The 18,937-nt window shown below is 36.6% G+C and overlaps 2 protein-coding genes across 2 annotated transcripts in view; both read right to left on the reverse strand.

Annotated features, from left to right (window-relative positions):
• Positions 1-6,691, reverse strand: part of LOC123541332 (uncharacterized) — a 30,605-nt gene extending 23,914 nt beyond the window's left edge. Inside the window, exons 1-6 of the mRNA XM_053526838.1 lie at positions 6,549-6,691; positions 4,159-4,302; positions 2,466-2,577; positions 1,814-1,899; positions 1,020-1,111; positions 289-400 (exon numbers count right to left, since the gene is read on the reverse strand). Coding sequence (XP_053382813.1) covers positions 289-400; positions 1,020-1,111; positions 1,814-1,899; positions 2,466-2,577; positions 4,159-4,276 — 520 coding nt within the window. The 5' untranslated portion in view covers positions 4,277-4,302; positions 6,549-6,691. The remainder of the gene's footprint in view (positions 1-288; positions 401-1,019; positions 1,112-1,813; positions 1,900-2,465; positions 2,578-4,158; positions 4,303-6,548) is intronic.
• A 2,147-nt stretch (positions 6,692-8,838) lies between these two features.
• Positions 8,839-17,531, reverse strand: LOC123541523 (monocarboxylate transporter 12-like). Its single transcript, XM_045327077.2, has 6 exons — positions 16,836-17,531; positions 13,992-14,108; positions 12,105-12,248; positions 11,262-11,520; positions 9,847-10,547; positions 8,839-9,540 (listed from the first exon to the last, which is right to left on the reverse strand). Exons 1-6 carry the CDS (start codon positions 17,341-17,343, stop codon positions 9,401-9,403), a joined length of 1,869 nt encoding a protein of 622 aa, XP_045183012.2. The 5' UTR covers positions 17,344-17,531; the 3' UTR covers positions 8,839-9,400.
• Positions 17,532-18,937: the final 1,406 nt, after the last annotated feature.

Consider the following 18,937-nt stretch of genomic DNA (forward strand, 5'->3'; position numbering starts at 1 on the left):
AGCAAGAGAAAAACCTTCATAATTACACCGGATTAATTCACAGGAAACAGATTTTAACATTTAACATTGAATACGATTTCTTTTTCTCCAAATAACAGTTATCTCAAACAACCATTCAGAACTGTCTAATATCTGTTACAATTTCAAAGCACACAAGCGTTATTTGCAGTAATGAAATTCCCAATTTTATTTCTAAAATCTGTTTATACATCTTAATAGACTACTTTTATAGTTACATACAAATCGAAACTATTGTAACAACTTATAAACGAAGAATGAGACCCTTACTTGACTCTGCCCCACGGTGTACCCCACCAATCCCTCCTGTGACAAATATCTGGATCCCTGCCATGTGAGCAGCCACCATGGTCCCTGATACTGTTGTCCCTCCATGTAAACCCTTAAGCAGAACTTAATGGTAAGCATGCTAGCTACAGTAAAACAGTCATACAATCTACCGCATTTCTACCGTTTCCTCTATTGATCTAACATTTTAGCTGATAGTATACTACTGAATCACCGACAAAATATAACACTTTTATATATTTTCATCTGATCAGAAAAACTGAATAAGAACTTTCTTACGTCAATGTATCTATCTACTATTTGCATTCAGGTAACGCTGAGTTAGTAGAAAGAGGTAATACAAGGTTTATGGTACATATGCACATACATTTAATTATTTGACGAGAAGACGATTTGTTTACATACAAATGCTTTCTGAGCTGGCTGGCTTGAACAGTCGTACTCGTTATGTTGTGCGTATATGCATGTATTTTCGGGGTATCTCAATGCCACATTATAATAAATTTCAGTATATATGACGCAGGTAAGTGACGACATATGCTTTAGACAATGTCATTGCTATGCCATCAAGTTCTTTCAGGTTAGCTACCCCGGTAAGCACTGTACCTGTGGGTACAATACAATCAAACAAGCTGGTGCGAGTTCGATTTCTGGAATTAGGAAATATTTAAACATTCACATATGAACTTGCTGTATACATATATATCCTTTACCTGCGAAATAACAAAGGGCAAATCTCGTCTGGAGGTTTTTACTGCTGTAGTGTTCGGGTCAGCGAGAAATTCTAGCTGTTGCTTGCTCAAACCTAGATAAAAACATGCTTTCTATGCGAACAAAACTGCCAAAGTCTGGAAATATCTCGTAATTTAAGCCCAAAGCGAAACAAAGACGTGTAATATCATACATCATATAGTGTCTAAATACCGTTGTAATATTACCAACAACCCAAACTGCTTATAGAATCGAGTATGAACAAAAGTAAGTTACATTGGAATAATATCAGTACAAGAAAAATGTAGGATTACTTCAGAGCGTACCACTAAATGCCGAATGCCGTCATTCGTTATCGCTATTGTATAATTAGATATTGCGACTAGAACATATACTGTAAATACGGATAAAACACATACAATACAATTACAAATTCCTTCCAGAACATATAAATATGGATTCTGCTATCTTAGATCTACTATTTTTACAGATAAAGAGTGTGGCCTGAACATATCTGAACGTATAAAAGAAGGATTCCGCCTAGAATTATAATACTGAATCTGTCAGTTATAGATAAACATTGTGACTTAAACATAATAATATACATATGATTTCTTTCCAGGATATATCAATACAGATTCTTCTGTTTATTAATACTATTTTATACAAAACCATAGTTACAAAAACGTAGTATGGAGGGTTCAGCCGTTGTTTTGTTCTATAATAATAATATCGTACGAGAAACAATATAGTACATGCTTTGTGTTAAATGTAAAACTCAATGACGAGTACTTACCAATATGGATTCTGCCGTTGAGTATTCCTATGGTTGCCGGAACTGCCCCACCGTCCCTGACTATATTCTCTACTTCAGTAGCAGTACTTCAGATAGGGCAAATAAACCATTTAATTTACAACTAACACTGTCACTGACTATATTATAAGACATTTTAGTTCTTTATTTAATCTGTTTTACAGGTTGTCGGTACCAACATTGTAAACAGATTCAAAACCAGCAAATTTTGTCAACGGAACTTGCGATGCCATAAGAAAAGTTCGAACTGACAACTGGACGAGAGTGACTACATGCATTTCTTTTACACTCAACAAAACTTGAAACGCTTCCTTCCACAACTTGTCAATATCTTTCATATTACTAACAGTTCATTTATGAAAATTTTCACACTTCCAGAGCCTGAAACATGTTTTCAACAAAACCTCAAAATTTCAATTTCAATAATTTTAACTGCAGGCTGGCAAGCTATTCAGTAAGTGTACAAAATAACTTACATACTAATAGCTTATTTTTGTTTATTCACGATTTGTTTATATTTCAAATTATTACACAGCAAAATACTGGTCAGTTTCAAAAAAGGAAAAATGTGTGGAGAAGCGGTAAATACAGAAGTGTTACAAAATTGTGAGAAAATCGAAGACAATATACTTACCTTATATTGTCTGGATATGGCATCCCGTGAGTGATTATTGTCGTCTCCAGGGCAACCAATGGTCTTCCAGCATGCAGTGCGGATTCTACTTCCTCTGAGAGTTTGAGAACACCTAAAATCAACAACGGTAACATAACGTATGAAATCTGAGAGTACTTGTTTTTGTTGGGTTTAACGTCGCACCGACACAATTATAGGTCATATGGCGACTTTCCAGCTTTGATAGTGGAGGAAGACCCCAGGTGCCCCTCCGTGCATTATTTCATCACAAGCGGGCACCTGCGTAGAACCACCGACCTTCCGTAAGCCAGCTGGATGGCTTCCTCACATGAAGAACAGTATCTTTTTAAGGTAATGTAGGTGTTAATATCAAGTTTCTATATTTCAAAGATGATTTTTATCCCCCGACAAAGGCGAAGGGATATAATTTTGGCGTTGTCTGTCTGTCTTTCCGTCCGTCCGTCCGGAGCCATATCTAGGAAGTGACAAGTAACACCAGAGTTATGGCCCTTAGTAGTTTCTAGTGTTAACTATATAGGGTATTATAAATATGGCAAGTTTTGCTTCATAACTTATGACATATTTCACCTAGAACTATGAAACTTAAACTGAATTTAGATCACCATAAGGTGGTAGTGCACTCACACAATTTTGTCAGGATCTCTTTAGTAAATTCAGAATTATTGCCCTTTAATTGTTTAAAAATCCACACATTTATACATAACAATTAAACTTCATTCATTTTTTTTCCGTGAAAATTTATTACCAACACGTGAAGTTGTGTACCCACACTGGTCACACACCCTCCCCCTCCCTACCCACGCCACAGCCCCAAACAATTTTTCTTATTATTTTTATTTTTATATCTTAAACCTTCCATGAATATTTATCAACATGCAAAGTTGTACCTTTCCCCCACCTCGCTCCTCCACCCAGTCACCCCCATCACCCCGATCATGCACTCCCCAAACAATTTTTTATCATTTTATATTTATTTTCCATCACTATTTATTACCAACATGTGAAGTTTTGTACCGTTACCCGGTCACCCCCACCCCCAAACCACCCCTAATAAAATCATTCCTTTTTTTTATTTTTCAAACCTTCCATGAATATTTATCAACATGTGAAGTTGTCACCCCCACGGCACCACCCACGTTCCAGATTTCTTACTTGATTGTGCCCTCTTAAGGACAGTTCAAATGTAATGAAATTATTTGCTTCTAAGTAACATCCTCAACTTTTTGTCGGATATATTTCTTTGCCATTCCTCACCACAAACCCATTCGGCGGGGGATACCAATTCATCGAATGTACATAGATTCTCTAAAAGACTGAAATGACAGCATGTCATCATTTATGTTATTTAGTTATAACAATTATACAACACCTAAATGTGTACTGTAGAAGTGTGTTAAGGAACAAATGGCAGAAACCTGTAGTTTATTCTAGTAGTTGGAGGTTCGAATCCTGCAGAAACTTCAACTGGACCTCAGTGAAATCAAAACTTACTGCGATGCGAGAGTAGGTCAGCTAAATTCAGGAGGCAGGAATCAACTTTTGGCTAGGTAAGATGTGCCAACTTCCTCCAAAATTGATGTAAATCAAATAAATAAACTAAGTACTTTAAAATGCTGATACATGTATAACAGCATTGATTCCGAATACTTTCTTCGATTTTGGAGAGGCTTACCATTCGGTTCAGTGTTGAACAGCCTGGTAAGCTGTTTTGAGTAGTGACTACTTAATGACCTGCGCTTTCGGTGAAATGGATCAACTTTGAAACATCTTTTTAAAATATGTATCCTCATCTTCAGTGGCAGCGTCTCGTATGCAGCTGAAATATTAAGAAAAATTCTAAACAGGCATACCTCAAGATGTCATTTTTTTCTAAACAGGAAGGAACATGTATACAATTTTAAAACGAACAATTCAAGATCGGAGTCAGTATTGTTGGAGTAAGCGTTACCAACGCTAAAGGTCAGATCTTGCTACCGAATAATTGCTTCGGATTGGTTGAAAAATGTGTAGGGAGACCCATAGGATTCAATGAGGCACTAGCTGATTGGATGAAAAATTAATTTTTACAGGCATTATCAAACAATACAACGATTTCTGTGATATTTGGAATCATTTGCAAGAGCCTTGGGGAAATGGATAATATTGAAATTGTCACCTGAGAATAGTAGGTGTCCGATGGCATTCATCCTCTACAGGTTATTAAAGAAAAGAAAAAATGTAAAAGAAATTGTTGATTTAACATTATCTACCTAACTGCCATACCATTTATACGAATGTAATTGTAACATACGTGATTTAAATGCGATATATTTAAAGTTATTTCAGTCAGGTGACATATAGGTCCATTGGGACGGGTACTTTAATTTTGTTTTGTCATGTTATGAAATAATATTTGCTGTTTTACGTACAAGTCACTATAATAAAATACTTACTTACTTACTTACTTACGTATTCGATTTGTTTTGTCAGAATTGGATACTAGAACAGCTGAATTTGTACCTGGATGGAACGACTATTATTCACGTAATGCCGTATCTCCATTTTTAAATAACACATTGTCGTAATTTCTAAATTAACAAAGGCAGTGCTGATTTCAGTCACGTGACAGATGAAACGTTGCCATGTTTGGCAAAATTAAGCTATTTTTTCTGTTGAATTTGTATTGAATGACGATTCAATTTTCCTACAAAAGCTACAAAAATGTTGTAATTCAAAATAATAAAAGCAAGAATGAAGATTTCATAATGTTTTTAATTATCCATTGCAGCGGATAAAATATCAAACAATACTCAAAGCGCCGTTGTCATACCCTAATTTTTAATTTTCAAAACAAATTATAGCAAATTGAAACTCTCACTTCACCTTTCCCGAAAGTAAAATTTGGTTGTTACCCACCAAATGTCCAATGGTGTGACTCACTCTTTCGAAAAATATATAAGCGTTTGGCAATAACTTTTGTTTTTACTGAAGCGAACGTGCTAAAATCGTTATTTCCTTTAAATACATTATGACTGATGAAAGAGTATATGATTTCTTCGTAGACAGGCCAACCATATTTATATAAAATTAAACTTATATTGATCCAAGTGCTATGAAGTTTACAAGGGAAACAATTATAATTTAGGAATTTGCAAAAAGTCAACATGCTGGTTTAATCAACGAGCTGACATCCTTTTCCCACGACAATGCGCTTCTGTATTTATGGTCTAATAATCTTGATTAGGGCCTCCGTGGCTGAGTGTTTAAAGTCGCTGGTTCCGAATCACTTGTCCCTCACCTTTAAATTTGAACCCTGCTTGGGTTGTCATATGAGGAAGACTTTCAGATGGCTTGCGGACGGTCGGCGAGTTCAATTAGGTGCCCGACCGTACCGTAAATAATGCCTTAAGGATGCACCTTGGGTCTTCGCAGAAAAGTCGCCACAAGACCTTGAAATGTGCCGTTGTAACTTTAAATGTATTGACAAATGAAAGTGAATAACTATACACACACTGATAAGATTAAATACAGCCAACATTGGTTCAACATTTTGATATGATAAAGGTGACCTAAATTTTCTTTATCTCTTAAGTGTGTAATAAATTCATGTTGAGATTTGAAACTGTCAAGTTTGAATACGAGATGTGTAATGAACACTACATATGCCATTATATGATTTGTCGAAATATGTAGCATCATTTTATATGTGAGGAGAACTCAAATCATAAATTTTATCTGAATGAAAGATATGAGTAAGGGAAACCCTGCCGCGTCACTGACACTCACTGGCTATCACAGCTAAAACAATAAGTGACGGTTCATACCTTAATCTGAATACAGCAGTACTGAAGATTCTATACAATATATCATCATTTATACCAGGCCGAACAAAGAAAATTATTTCGAATTGTGAATGGAATAGAAAGCAAACTGATAAGTCAGCCTAGACCTATCATAGGCTATGGTCTAATGCGATTTTAGATAAACATACGGCGATGATTCAATATTTATCATAAAAATATCTTCCCCATATATGTATTTACAGACGATCTATCAATTGCAATATCGTTACAAAATACTTACGGTTGCTCTAAAATTAAATCCACAAAATTTTACCGTAAACATGCGTGTTTACGTCTGTACAAATGGCGTTCAGCAAAATAAGGACAGTAACTCAGTCCTGATATAAGCGTCTGCGTGTAGATAAAAGCGTGTTTTGAACGACAGTTTCAGTAGTTTCGTAAGGATCTTGTGTATCATTTGCTAAAACAAATTGTATTGCCATTCGGATATACAGGTTATGATTATCTTTCGCGGCAGTAAAGAATCGTTGTGATATTTTCTGGTTCTTTGAAACCATGCAGAACATTCTAATTTATTGTAAAAGAATTCCGCTTGCTTAAAGTGCTAGGGTATGTGAGGGGTGATGCATATTTCGTAACTTCTCACAGACAGACTCAATCAAACCGAGCATACTAATATGTTGCTTGGTTGTGTTCGATGCTTTCGAAGAATCTTTTCACAGATTTTATTGATACAGCACTCTAGTTACTCACGATAACATTTCCACATATTCTGCCGACTCTGCAAGGATTTACAGTCTCATGAGTGTTGTATTTTTGAAGCAACCCGTCTGTAATATTTTCCATTACAGCTTCTTTTTGTTGTGGACCTACTTTGCTAATGCGTGGCTCTGAGGCTGTGTTTTTTTTTGTTTTTTTTTTTTGGTGCAATGTGCTTCCGAGAAATCTACCCTTACCTTTTTATCTTTTGTAGGCCTACTCACACAAGGACACCATCGGACATGAACAAAATGAGCGAAGATCTCACACAAGTTTCTTTTCGGCAATTTGCGATATGCACCGTAATCAAGACTAGGATTTGTCCACCACGGACTGTCTGTTGCAGCTTGATAGAAGAAGGACCTACAAGTTACTAGATTACTGCTTCTTATCATACCAACGAGAACCTGACGCGACATAAAAAGCACGCCACCAATATTCCATTTTAGTTAGCTTTGACGGAGTTTATAGTCGAGTAGACCAAGCAAGATGTTGCCTATATAGATCTACGACCATTTGCTTCGCAATTATTTCTTCAAACGCATATATGTGTGCATTGTCAAAGAACAAAATGATATTAGGATAAAAGAACAATGATTTCGAGCATGCACTTTTCATGGAGCTGTGGTCCGTATGTACCAAATTGTAGGCATTGGCGACTGTTTAATGGATCTGACACCAACAACCGTCAGTGTGGTGAGAAGTTGGATGATATGTTTATAGACGGTTAAAACATACAGTCATACAGTTAATGTTTGACTTTTCTCAACTTACATTGAGAAGTTAATAACTATCTCTTCTACTTTGATACAAATAAATTGCAGATGACATGTGTCTTGATTTTTTATTGAATATGACAGAATGAATTTTGCTCGCTTCTTAGACAGAGTCAAACATAACGTCCAGTCCTGCTTTGAGGATGAAATCACGGCAGAAATTACCTTCGTTACTAATACTGTTCAAACAAACTTCGCTAGTCTACCTGTGCCATGACGACATAACTCAAGAAATTTTAGGACTTTTAAGGGATAGTATTTTCTAGCACATAAACGGTAGGTATCAGCAATCTTGTGACGTGCACTGTTTGAGAGATCAACGAATAATTACGTTTCATCTTTGGGGTCAGCTGTTAGTCCCTTTAATGATACATACAGTCGAACCACAGTTTACAATATCAATGTGTAGTAAATATATACCTCTAAAGACAGATGTGTATTTCTCTATTTTAGTAAATCAAGTTAGAAAATCAGCCTGTATAAAGCAATAACCGTCGTATTGAAAACACCTTTCAGATTTCCAAGTGGTGTCAGCTAACTGCATAATGAAGGAGAACTATAGTTCAACATCAAACATACAGATGTTTTGTAGCGACTAACAAGAAAATGTTTTTGGTTGCAGACGTTTTAAGGGTGTGTACCCTTAATGACATAATTACGTCCGCATTGATCTACTTTACGTCCAAAGAATGCCAAATTGCCTCACGAGAATCCGTAACCACATGGAAATTGCCGAGTGTCATTACGTGCCAGTAACTTAAACACGATTGCAACAATAAGCTTTTCACGTAATCAATTACCTGTTAAAACGAATAAGAACAACTGACTAGAATACGTACATTTGTATCATGCGCAACAATTGTCCAGTGCTATATTGATTGTATGATGTCCGCGATTATGCTTCACTTTTGCCGGCATTGCAAAAGTTCGAACACACCTTGACAGTTTCTAGCTGCTACGGTAAAACAAAGCTGTATTCAGATTCACCTTTACCTGTACTAAATCGTATGGCTTTAGCAGATCAGACAAAATATATTGGCATCATAGTTAGTAATAGTAAAATAATTGTTAACATAGTCAGTGGTACCATAACAGTTTGACAAACTTTGGAGAAAACAAGCATATTTGTGTATTATGTCTTATTAGGGCAAATCACGTGACATCGTCACAAATTAAGTTATAAAGCCACTTTCAAGCAGGTAGACACAATCTACCCACTCGGGCATATTTAAATGGCACTAGAACGTAAAGAACGTATTCGGAAGAAAATAATCAATATTACATGTATATAATTGTACCAAAGGTCGATTGTTTGTCTAAGTTTCCACTGACAAACCTCAGTGTATGCCGTCCTTTTCGTGCTATACTTACAAAAGTACGAAATTGTTGCACACATTAATTGATAAATATGTGTCACCCTAATTTGTTCCACGTGGAACTCTCAAATGATTATGTTTCTTTGTCACAACTCATTAGTAAGTATTTTATTTTTTCGAAAACATATGGTAATTCTTGAAAACACTTGTATATACTCCGCATAGAAAAAAAACTGTATCCAGTACTGGTTGTTGTATCTGCTGTTTCCTATTTGCACTTGTCAATCTTTTGGCGAAGGTTTCCTCTTGTCAATATAATTCCTAATATTTCCACTGGCCAGAATAATAGCACCAAGAAGTACACAGCTGCCCCCGAAATAAAATGGGTAGTCGTACTTTCCATAGGTGTCTTTCAAAAAACCTACAAGCCAAAATTATCGTAGGTTTACAAGGTTCATGTACATAAGTAACATCGTAACTTCTACTATTGGTGTTTCATTTTATATCTGAATCGGTTTTGATACATTTATCCTGACATCGAGTTTAGAGCACCAGTTTATTTTCATACCAACTTCGCTGATAAAACAATAAACAAAAATAACTCGCCTCATTATCTAATGACGTTTCAACGCCTCTGAGAACATTGAAAGTTATTTTTAATGAAAAACTAAAAATTTCTTAACATCTGTAAATATTTGCTATAGGTTTGAAAGTGTTTATATCTTACCAGAAACCGGCGGACCAGCCAATGTTCCAGTTCCCTGGACAGCAAGTAGAATTGCAAAAGAACTTGACAGCTTGTCAACACCTAAAATATCGACTAAAATGACGTTCCTCTGTGCAGCCTTGGTTCCCATGACGACGCCATGTAACACACAGACTGCTGTAAAATGTTTAAAACTCTGTAGAGATGGAAACGAAAAAAGTGCTACACATTGAATGAACGACATAACATTATAAATGTAAGGTCTTAAGTCACGAACAGCTTTAAGGTCAAGGACGAAACCTGCAATTACCCTAGAAACGGTGTCACTTCCGGCAATAATTGACAGCAGATAAGCCGCCTGTATATCTGAAATTCCGCGTGATTTTGCGAGAGCTGGAAGAAACAGTCCAGTGCTTGGAAGAGTGTTGATGAACGTAGCAATACATAGTGTTACAAAACGTATGTCTTTTAATACAGAAAAAGATATCAATTTCTTTTTAGTCTTTGATTTTTTATTTTTATCATCTTCCTTTTCCACTTTATCATTCGATGAGCCGTTTGGAATTCTTTGTTGGTCAATCATTGTAATTTCTTCGTCGTCTTCTTTATACAAATGAACACTTCCGGTGGAAGATACATAGAAATCATCCTTGTTCGCTGATTCATCATTTATGTTTATTGTTTCAGAATCCTTCCTTTTCTTGACTTCACTCTGTCGAGTTCTGAAATATAACAAAACCACATTATTCTTGTCATGAAAACCATGCTATGTTTGCATCATTTTACCTGGTAAATGAAAAGAGAAACAGACAAAAATATTAAATTTCTACATCACTTTTCAGCTCTAGAAGTTAAGTAATAGCTTAAGGGATTTTCAAGACTACTTTATTTATATTCATTGGACAGACAGAAGAAGCAAAGATTTTATTAATTTTCCCTTTCGTGTGGCGGTCTAAATATTCTTCCGTACATCGATTTAGTGCGGTCCTTTGGGAACAGTGAGTTCATTTTATATATGTGTATTTGATTTCCGCAGCCGGTGCTTGTGGTAATGATAGGTGTCGCACTTTCCATCACCTCCAGTGACCAGACTCCATCAAACCGAATCTCCTACCATTATGGTTGGTTGCTTTCAGTGCTTTCAAAGGATTTTCTTGTAGATTTTACCATCCAACGGAATATTCATTTTGATTAATAAATGAGCCGCGTCATGAGAAAACCAACACAGGGGCTTTGCGACCAGCATAGATCCAGATCAGCCTGCGCTCCCGCGCAGTCTGGTCAGGTTCCATGCTGTGTTTGCTTTCAAAGCCTATTACAATTAGAGAAACCGTTAGCGGACAGCAGGCTGCGCGGTTGCGCAGGCTGGTCTGGATCCATGCTGGTCGCAAAGCCACTATGTTGGTTTTCTCATGGCACGGATCAAATCTACTTACTTTTCTGTGCGATTATCAATCTTTGGTAATGGCCTGAAAAGCGAGGCACAGACAAAGAGATGACAAGCTATTCCACTGAGTAAGATGTACGTCCCCCTGAAGCCATACTCTTGGAACATAAGCTCTATGGTCGGCGTGATGGCGAAACCTCCTATTCCAAACCCAGCGGATGCTAAACCAAAGGCAAGACTCCGGCGTTTGTCGAAATATTCACCAAGAAGCATTGTGAGTGGGGTAAGGATGAAGGATCTCCCCAATCCTGGATAAAAATGACATTATAGTTCATTAGATAATTTTTAATTTATTTTCAATCTCACAATTTGAGATAAAATAGATTTTAGTTGTCGATATAAAGCACACGGAAACTCTAAGGAGAAAACAATTCGAAAACATTTTGATCTTTACTTAGATAGTTTAAAACCAGTACCATTGGGCGCACTGACAAACTAACGTTTTTGTATATGAAAATACAAATTATTTGAATAAAGCTAAGACTTTCACATATGTTGATTTGAACATTAAGATGAATCAAAATAAACTTAAAAATACGCCACAGTATCAAAACTAAACACACACTGAGAAAGCACCATTGAATCGCTTTGTTTTTAATGTTATCAGCAAAGTTCGTTTTTATAATTAAAAGGTCTTGACCAGAAATGAAAACTAACTAGAGTATTGCCCAATTTTAAGATTTTTTCTTTCCATTTTAGTCATTACCTCTCATAAAAATAGTCTCAGTCAAAACAAGTCTGTGAATATTTTGCTTGGTCTATTCTACTTTTTTGAGCATTCTTGGCAATTGTTAATCAAATTAACAGATATTGTAATTGATAACATCAGTACCTCCTAGAACCCCGTAACTAAAGTAAAGATACTCGAGGCTGTTGGCATATGCAGATATATGGACAGCTACGACAAAGATCCCGGAACCGAAGTAGGTCAGCTTCCGACAGGAAAACCTGTTGCACAGAATGCTCACACACGGACCTGAAACACAAATTTTGTTCGTTTTTTTTTTTGTTTTTTGTTTTTTTTGTATGGTTTTGTTTTATTTTGTTTGTGGCGGGGAATTAATTCATTGTCATATTACAATGTGACGTCAGTGCTGTTTTAGGAGTTAAAGAAATTTCATCATGGCTAGATAGTTACCGACTTTAAACACTCAGACACAGAGACCTTGATTCGGCGAAAAAAATGTTAGTTTGTTTGTTTTTGTTGGGTTTAAAGTCACACATGTAATTACAGTCATATAGTGACTTTTCCACATTTTGATAAAGGTACTCCTTGTAGCATTTTTCAGGACAGGCACCTGAGTAGAACAACCGACCATCCGGACCTCAGCTGTACGGCTTCATCACAGGAAGAATTCTACACCGTAAATGAGATTTTGGGCCCACACCGAAGAGTGCAAGTGATTCGAAGTTAGCGACCTCAACCACTCGGCCACATGCAGTGGTATGTTAAGATATGCAAACAACTGTTCAATCACTCAGGGACCATTGAATTTCTATATGTTTATTTACAATATTTTATTTATGTTCAGGCTGTCTCATTCAGTTTGATATCTCACTGTTTCTTTTTCAGTGTCTGCAGTCACGTCGGAAAGTCACCAATTGGTTATTTAAGCAGAGTACCCTACATTTCCCATTCGTGTCTTGACAACACATTGAAAATCAAACAAATAATGTTTGAAAGCTGTTACCAGACTGCGGTTGTTATTGTAAATGTCATTTCAACGGCACACATTTGGCATTTATTTAGAGACATGAACGGCTCCAACTGTTGCATACTTGGAGTACACACACACACACACACACAATAACGACATTCAACGAAATAGGCTAAATATTCAAATTCTGAATGGAAAACTAAATTTCCAACACTTCCGATTTGTGTTAATTCAAAACTGAAAATGTAAAATTATTACCTATTCCTTTACGTCAGATTTTAGCCCGTTTAGAAACTAGTTTCTTATATTTATTAAAGTTCCTTCTAACCGAAAAGAGCCGCGCCATGAGGCTGGCCTGGATCCATGCTAGTCGAAAAGCCACTATTTTGGGTTTCTCATGGCACGGCTCAAAATATACTGTATCATAGTCTAAGTTACGATCAGTTTTTGAAATGGGTGGCACTTTTTTGTAAATATGCAACGGAAATTCCATCTTAAATCACATGGGTACTCATGTGTCTAAACAATCAATGGTAACTGAAAGGATGGCGATAGTCCTTCCGATCAGCCCGAAAGTTAATGATGTTTCCAAATATGTGAATGTTCAGTAAGTTCAACAATGCTCACAATAAAGGAAGAGAACCCTTTATGACAATGTGCAAAATTACGTATTCTTCATAATGCGATTTTGGTATCCTCCAGTTTTTTACAAAAAAAGTCATGTACACATTAGGCTATTTGAGCCACGCCATGAGAAAACCAACATAATGGCTTTGCGACCAGTATGGATCCAGAACAGCCTGCGCATCCGCGCAGTCTGGTAAGGATCCATGCTGTTCACTAACAGTTTCTCTAATAGCAATAGGCTTTGAAAGAGAACAGCATGGATCCTGACCAGACTGCGTGCATGCGAAGGCTGGTCTGGATCCATGCTGGTCACAAAGCCACTATGTTGGTTTTCTTATGGCACGGCTCATTTATACAACCAAACAATGTCAAATGCATGACGAGAATACATACTCGTGGACACAGTCGAGTATCATTTCGGGCTAATCTCTTACCTATGAGTAATCTCACAGTGACTGAGAGAGACGTAACCCATGCTGTTTTGGCTGCGCTCTCCCCAAACTTTTCTGAAAACTTCACGTAGAAAAGACCAGACGATCTAGTAAATCCGCCTTCAAATAAAAAAGAAGAAAAATAGTGGAAATATTAGAGGTTTTGATACATTTCAATCGCCATGAATTTAGATCGTCACGCCCTCTTAGATCAATAGGGAAAGTGTATATCTGCGGATCTTGTTCCGCTGGTGAGGCTAATGTTCTCCATGGCGATTTGACAGAAGACAGTATGTTAGAAATGATTTCGATCGCCACATCTGATTCGTGTAGAGTAGCCTGGGAATTCAGTCTGACAATTTCTAACCTTTTATTTACCTGCAAATTGAAATATCAGAATCTCAACGAATGCCAATTAACACTAATTAGCGCAAATTAAGTGGCATCTTTAATACATAAATATTAGGTATGATTTCTTCTGACAAAGCACAAATATTATCAACGGCGTCCCAGGCTACGTGTACAGAAGTATGTAGTTACTTGCAGAGAACAGGCTAGAACTGGTACAGAATCCAGGAACATTGGTAAGGTTAACTGTCCGCCGTTACATAACTTGCATACTGTTGGAAGAAAGGACGCTACCTCCAAAACAAACAAAAACAAAATATTCAAATACATTCACCAATCGTTTTGATTTAAAGTGGATTTATACGCATTTTTCAAGTAATCCCAGCTGAAATAGACGTCTGTGTAAAACGGGTGGAGGAAATTATAGCTTTTAACCCAATACACAAAACTCTTCCTGCTACCAATACGACATTATAACTTTCCAAATATGACTTTTCTTATTTTGACAGGGGCAGGCCTTTTAAGAAAAGTCAAACTGCACGCAGGAGTGGCTTCCCTTCAATTTCAGAAATCTCTACCTATAGCTAAGGGAGATAAGGGAGATAATTGTGCAGGAGATTGAGAAAAGAACTATTATTATATTAGACCGATTCCTTTATTTCTAAAGAATTAACTTCAAATACTTATGCGGCATTGTCATCAATTAAACCCTTTTAAATGCGAAGCAACCGGAAATTGCTTTTATAAAACATTCACGTCCAGTAAGATACGCATAATGTCACTTTTAATGAAAACTAGTTGTCACAGGAATGAAAAATTATACCCCCACAATATAGCCTTGTCACAGAACTAAGTCAATGTCAATGCTGAACTTTCTTGACCTTTGACCTAATGACCTCAAAATCCATTAAGGTCATCTGCTGGTCATGATCAACCTCCTTATGAAGTTTCATGATCCTCTGCCCAAGCCATCTCAATTATTGTCCGGAAAAGGTTTAAATGACCTTTAACCTTTGGAACCCAAAATAATTATGGGTCATCTGCTGGTCATGACCAACCTCCCTATTATATTTCGTGATCCTAGTCCCATGCCTTGTAAAGTAATTGTCCAAAAACCATTTAAGTGTTCCGGGTCACTGTGACCTTGACCTGTGATCTGCTGACCTAAAAATTATTACGGGTCATCTGCTGGTCATAACCAACCTCCCTATCAATTTTAATGATCCTAGGCCCTAGCTTTCTGAAGTTATCATCTGGAAACCGTTTAGCTGTTGCAAGTCACTGTGACCTTGACCTTTAATCTACTGACCCCACAGTCAAAACTGACCTGTATTTTATGATGTTACACCTGTGTACCAAAAATTATGTAAATCGGTCAAGCCTTTCAAGAGTTATCATCAAGAAACCATTTAGCTGTTGCGAGGTACTTTGACCTTGACCTTTGACCTACTGTCCCCACAGTCTAACTTGACCTGTATTTTCTGATGTTACACCTGTGTACCAAAATTATTTAAATCGGTCAAGCCATTCAAGAGTTATCATCTGGAAAATGTTTAGCTGTTGCGAGTCACTGTGACCTTGACCTTTGACCTACTGACCCCAAAGTCGAACTTGACCTGTAATTTATGATGTAACACCTGTGTACCAAAAATTATTTAAATCGGTCAAACCTTTCAAGATTTATCATCTGGAAACTGTTTAGCTGTTGCGAGTCACTGTGACCTTTACCTTTGACATACTAACCCCAAATCAAACATGACCTGTATTTTATAACGTTACACCTGTGTACCAAATATTATTTAAATCGGTCAACCTTTTCAAGTGATATCATCCGGAAACCATTTAGCTGTTGCGAGTCACTGTGACCTTGACCTTTGACCTACTGACCCTTAAGTCAAACTTGACCTGTATTTTATGATGTTACACCTGTATACCAGAAATTGTGTAAATCGGCCAAGCCTTTCAAGCGTTATCATCTGGAAACCGTGTAGCTGTTGCGAGTCACTGTCACCTTGACCTTTAACCTACTAACCCCAAAGTTAAACTTAACCTGTATTTTATAATGTTTCACCTGTGTACCAAAACTTATTTAAATCGGTCAAGCCTTTCAAGAGTTATCATCCGGAAACCGTTTAGCTGTTGCGAGTCACTGTGACCTTGACCTTTGATCTACTGACCTCAAAGTCGAACTTGACCTGTATTTGCTGATGTTACACCTGTGTACCAAAAATTATTTAAATCGAACAGGCCTTTCAAGAGTTATTATCCGGAAACCATAAAACCGACGGACCGACAGACAGACCGACCGACCGACCGACAGACAGACAAGCTCACTCATATATTCCCCCCAAACTTCATTTTGTGGGGGTATAATAAGATTTTTAAATGGAACAAATAATCGCAATACAAAAAGTGAGAATAAATAAAAAAGTATTTCGTGGAATATTGAGCTAAAGAAATCTCACTATTTCGATTTTACCTTTAATTTATACGTCTTACCAGTAACTGTGCGCATCAGTAGACATCCGAAAACGATCATCCAACCCCAACCACCATCTGGGGCCTTTCTTTTAGAGTCATCTGTTTCAATAAAAACTTCATTCTCATCGGCGACCTCAGTAGTTATGTTATCGTCGTGTTCTTCAGGGTCTTTTCTCGTGTCGTTAGCTGTTTCAGTAAGAACATCATCTTCATCGGTGACCTCAGTACCGGTATTATCGTCAGCTTCATGGTCTTTACTTGTGTCGTAATCTGTTTCAACGACAACTTCAATATCTTTGTCGACCACAATTCTTATATTATTGTCACCTTTACCAGGATCTGTTCTTGTGTCCTCTTCTGCTGTAATAAATCTCTCATTTTCCGAGCACTTCACAACTTCTTTTGCGATGTTAATATTTATGCTATCGCCGACGTCTTTTTTTGTAGTTAATTTTGCATCTTCGCCGTCTGTTGCCATGTCATATGAATGATATGTCGCTTCTCTTACATTACTTTCATAACTCATGTCAAATCCGATACTGTCTCCGTTTTCGCAAGCTGTTAAAGTTTCATCTCCATCGCCATGTGTTTTCTGTTATTATTTATTTTAACAAACGTTGATTTTCACGCATCATTTAATGAAGTCAAATAATCCAGTAAAAAGAGCGTTGTGACCCCAGTTCACTGACAGCATATGTGTTATCACATCGCATACTCTATGCAATCAATAATGAACTTGAAATTAAATGTTATCATCAAACATGTGAGTAAACTGATACATATAACTACACGTGATTGAGAAGATAATCATATAATCTTAACTGATGCATTATCGTGGTTTTGAACTATTTCACCAAGCGTTAGTGAAATAGTTAAAAACTTTTTAAACTTAAAGTAATATTTTATTGGAGCTCTAATCTATGTATTCAGTAAATGTTAAACAATCATTTTAGAAAAAAAATACTGTAGAACCAATGTGTACCAGGCGTATAAGTACTGATTACTAATAAATTTAATGCATCAAATCTTGGACTTTGGGAAAAAATAGCATGAAATTCACATTTTACAACATAATGCGAAATTCAATGTTTTCAATGTTTTCTATAAAGTGCTGAAACATACTTGTATCAGGAGGTATATTAATGTCTGCCTGTTTCATTTCTAATTTCAATTTTGTAATTACATACAAGTATAGACATGTAGTTTGTGTACCCGGTCTATCGAAGAAAGACAACTCTTTTAGGGATTGCATATTAAACAAAGTGAGTTTTCTTCCTTTAGCATTCACATTTTCAGTAAATGTTGAACAAACACTGCTATTATCTTATTTTTTTTCAGGATTATCAGTTTTTAACAATTCATAAAAGTCGTTTACAGTAGTACTCAATGTGTACCAGTTGTATAGATATTGATTACGAATTGCATCGAATCTTAAGACATTGGTAAAATACATGAAATTAACATATTGACATATGTATCATGTATATGTGGAACAATACCGTATCAATCGAACACTTTGCGAAACACTATAGGGAGCAAATATATGGACGATATGGCCCTCTTATTTAAGTATCAGTGTTATCTGGTCAAAACGATATAAAGGCTGTTCTGTGATAACAAATCTGCCTAACACATCTAAATCTGTATGAAAGTGATTTAACAGTTTTCTTTGACCGATACAAATTAACGTCTACCAGTTCACATCCTTTTCAATGTAGTTTGGCGATATCATATTCTAGCTCGCGGTTGTTTTGACATTTTCAGCAGTCAGTTAGTAAAAGAATGGTAAATGGATTCATGAATTTATAGCAAAATGATTCACGTATAAGACTTTCCTTGCTTTCTAACACATAATAATATGTAAATCTGAATAGTAAGCAACCGTTGCTTGTTAAAAGAGAATTCGTGCATAAGGTGCCAGCATCCTGACATTGATCTGTCTTGTTTGTGACTACGACAAGTATAATCACATTGTACTCGCCATCAGGTGCAATGTCACATGTTACTCATGTTTTTTTCCCCTTCTGTCTCGTTTACAGTGATAGGAATTGGTGAAATGATATCGGATGGAGATATGTTTTCCATGGCCAATGGCGGCGCATTGCCACGGCCTCTCTGCC

Source organism: Mercenaria mercenaria, chromosome 16, assembly GCF_021730395.1.
Source record: "Mercenaria mercenaria strain notata chromosome 16, MADL_Memer_1, whole genome shotgun sequence".
Classification (NCBI taxonomy): domain Eukaryota; kingdom Metazoa; phylum Mollusca; class Bivalvia; order Venerida; family Veneridae; genus Mercenaria; species Mercenaria mercenaria.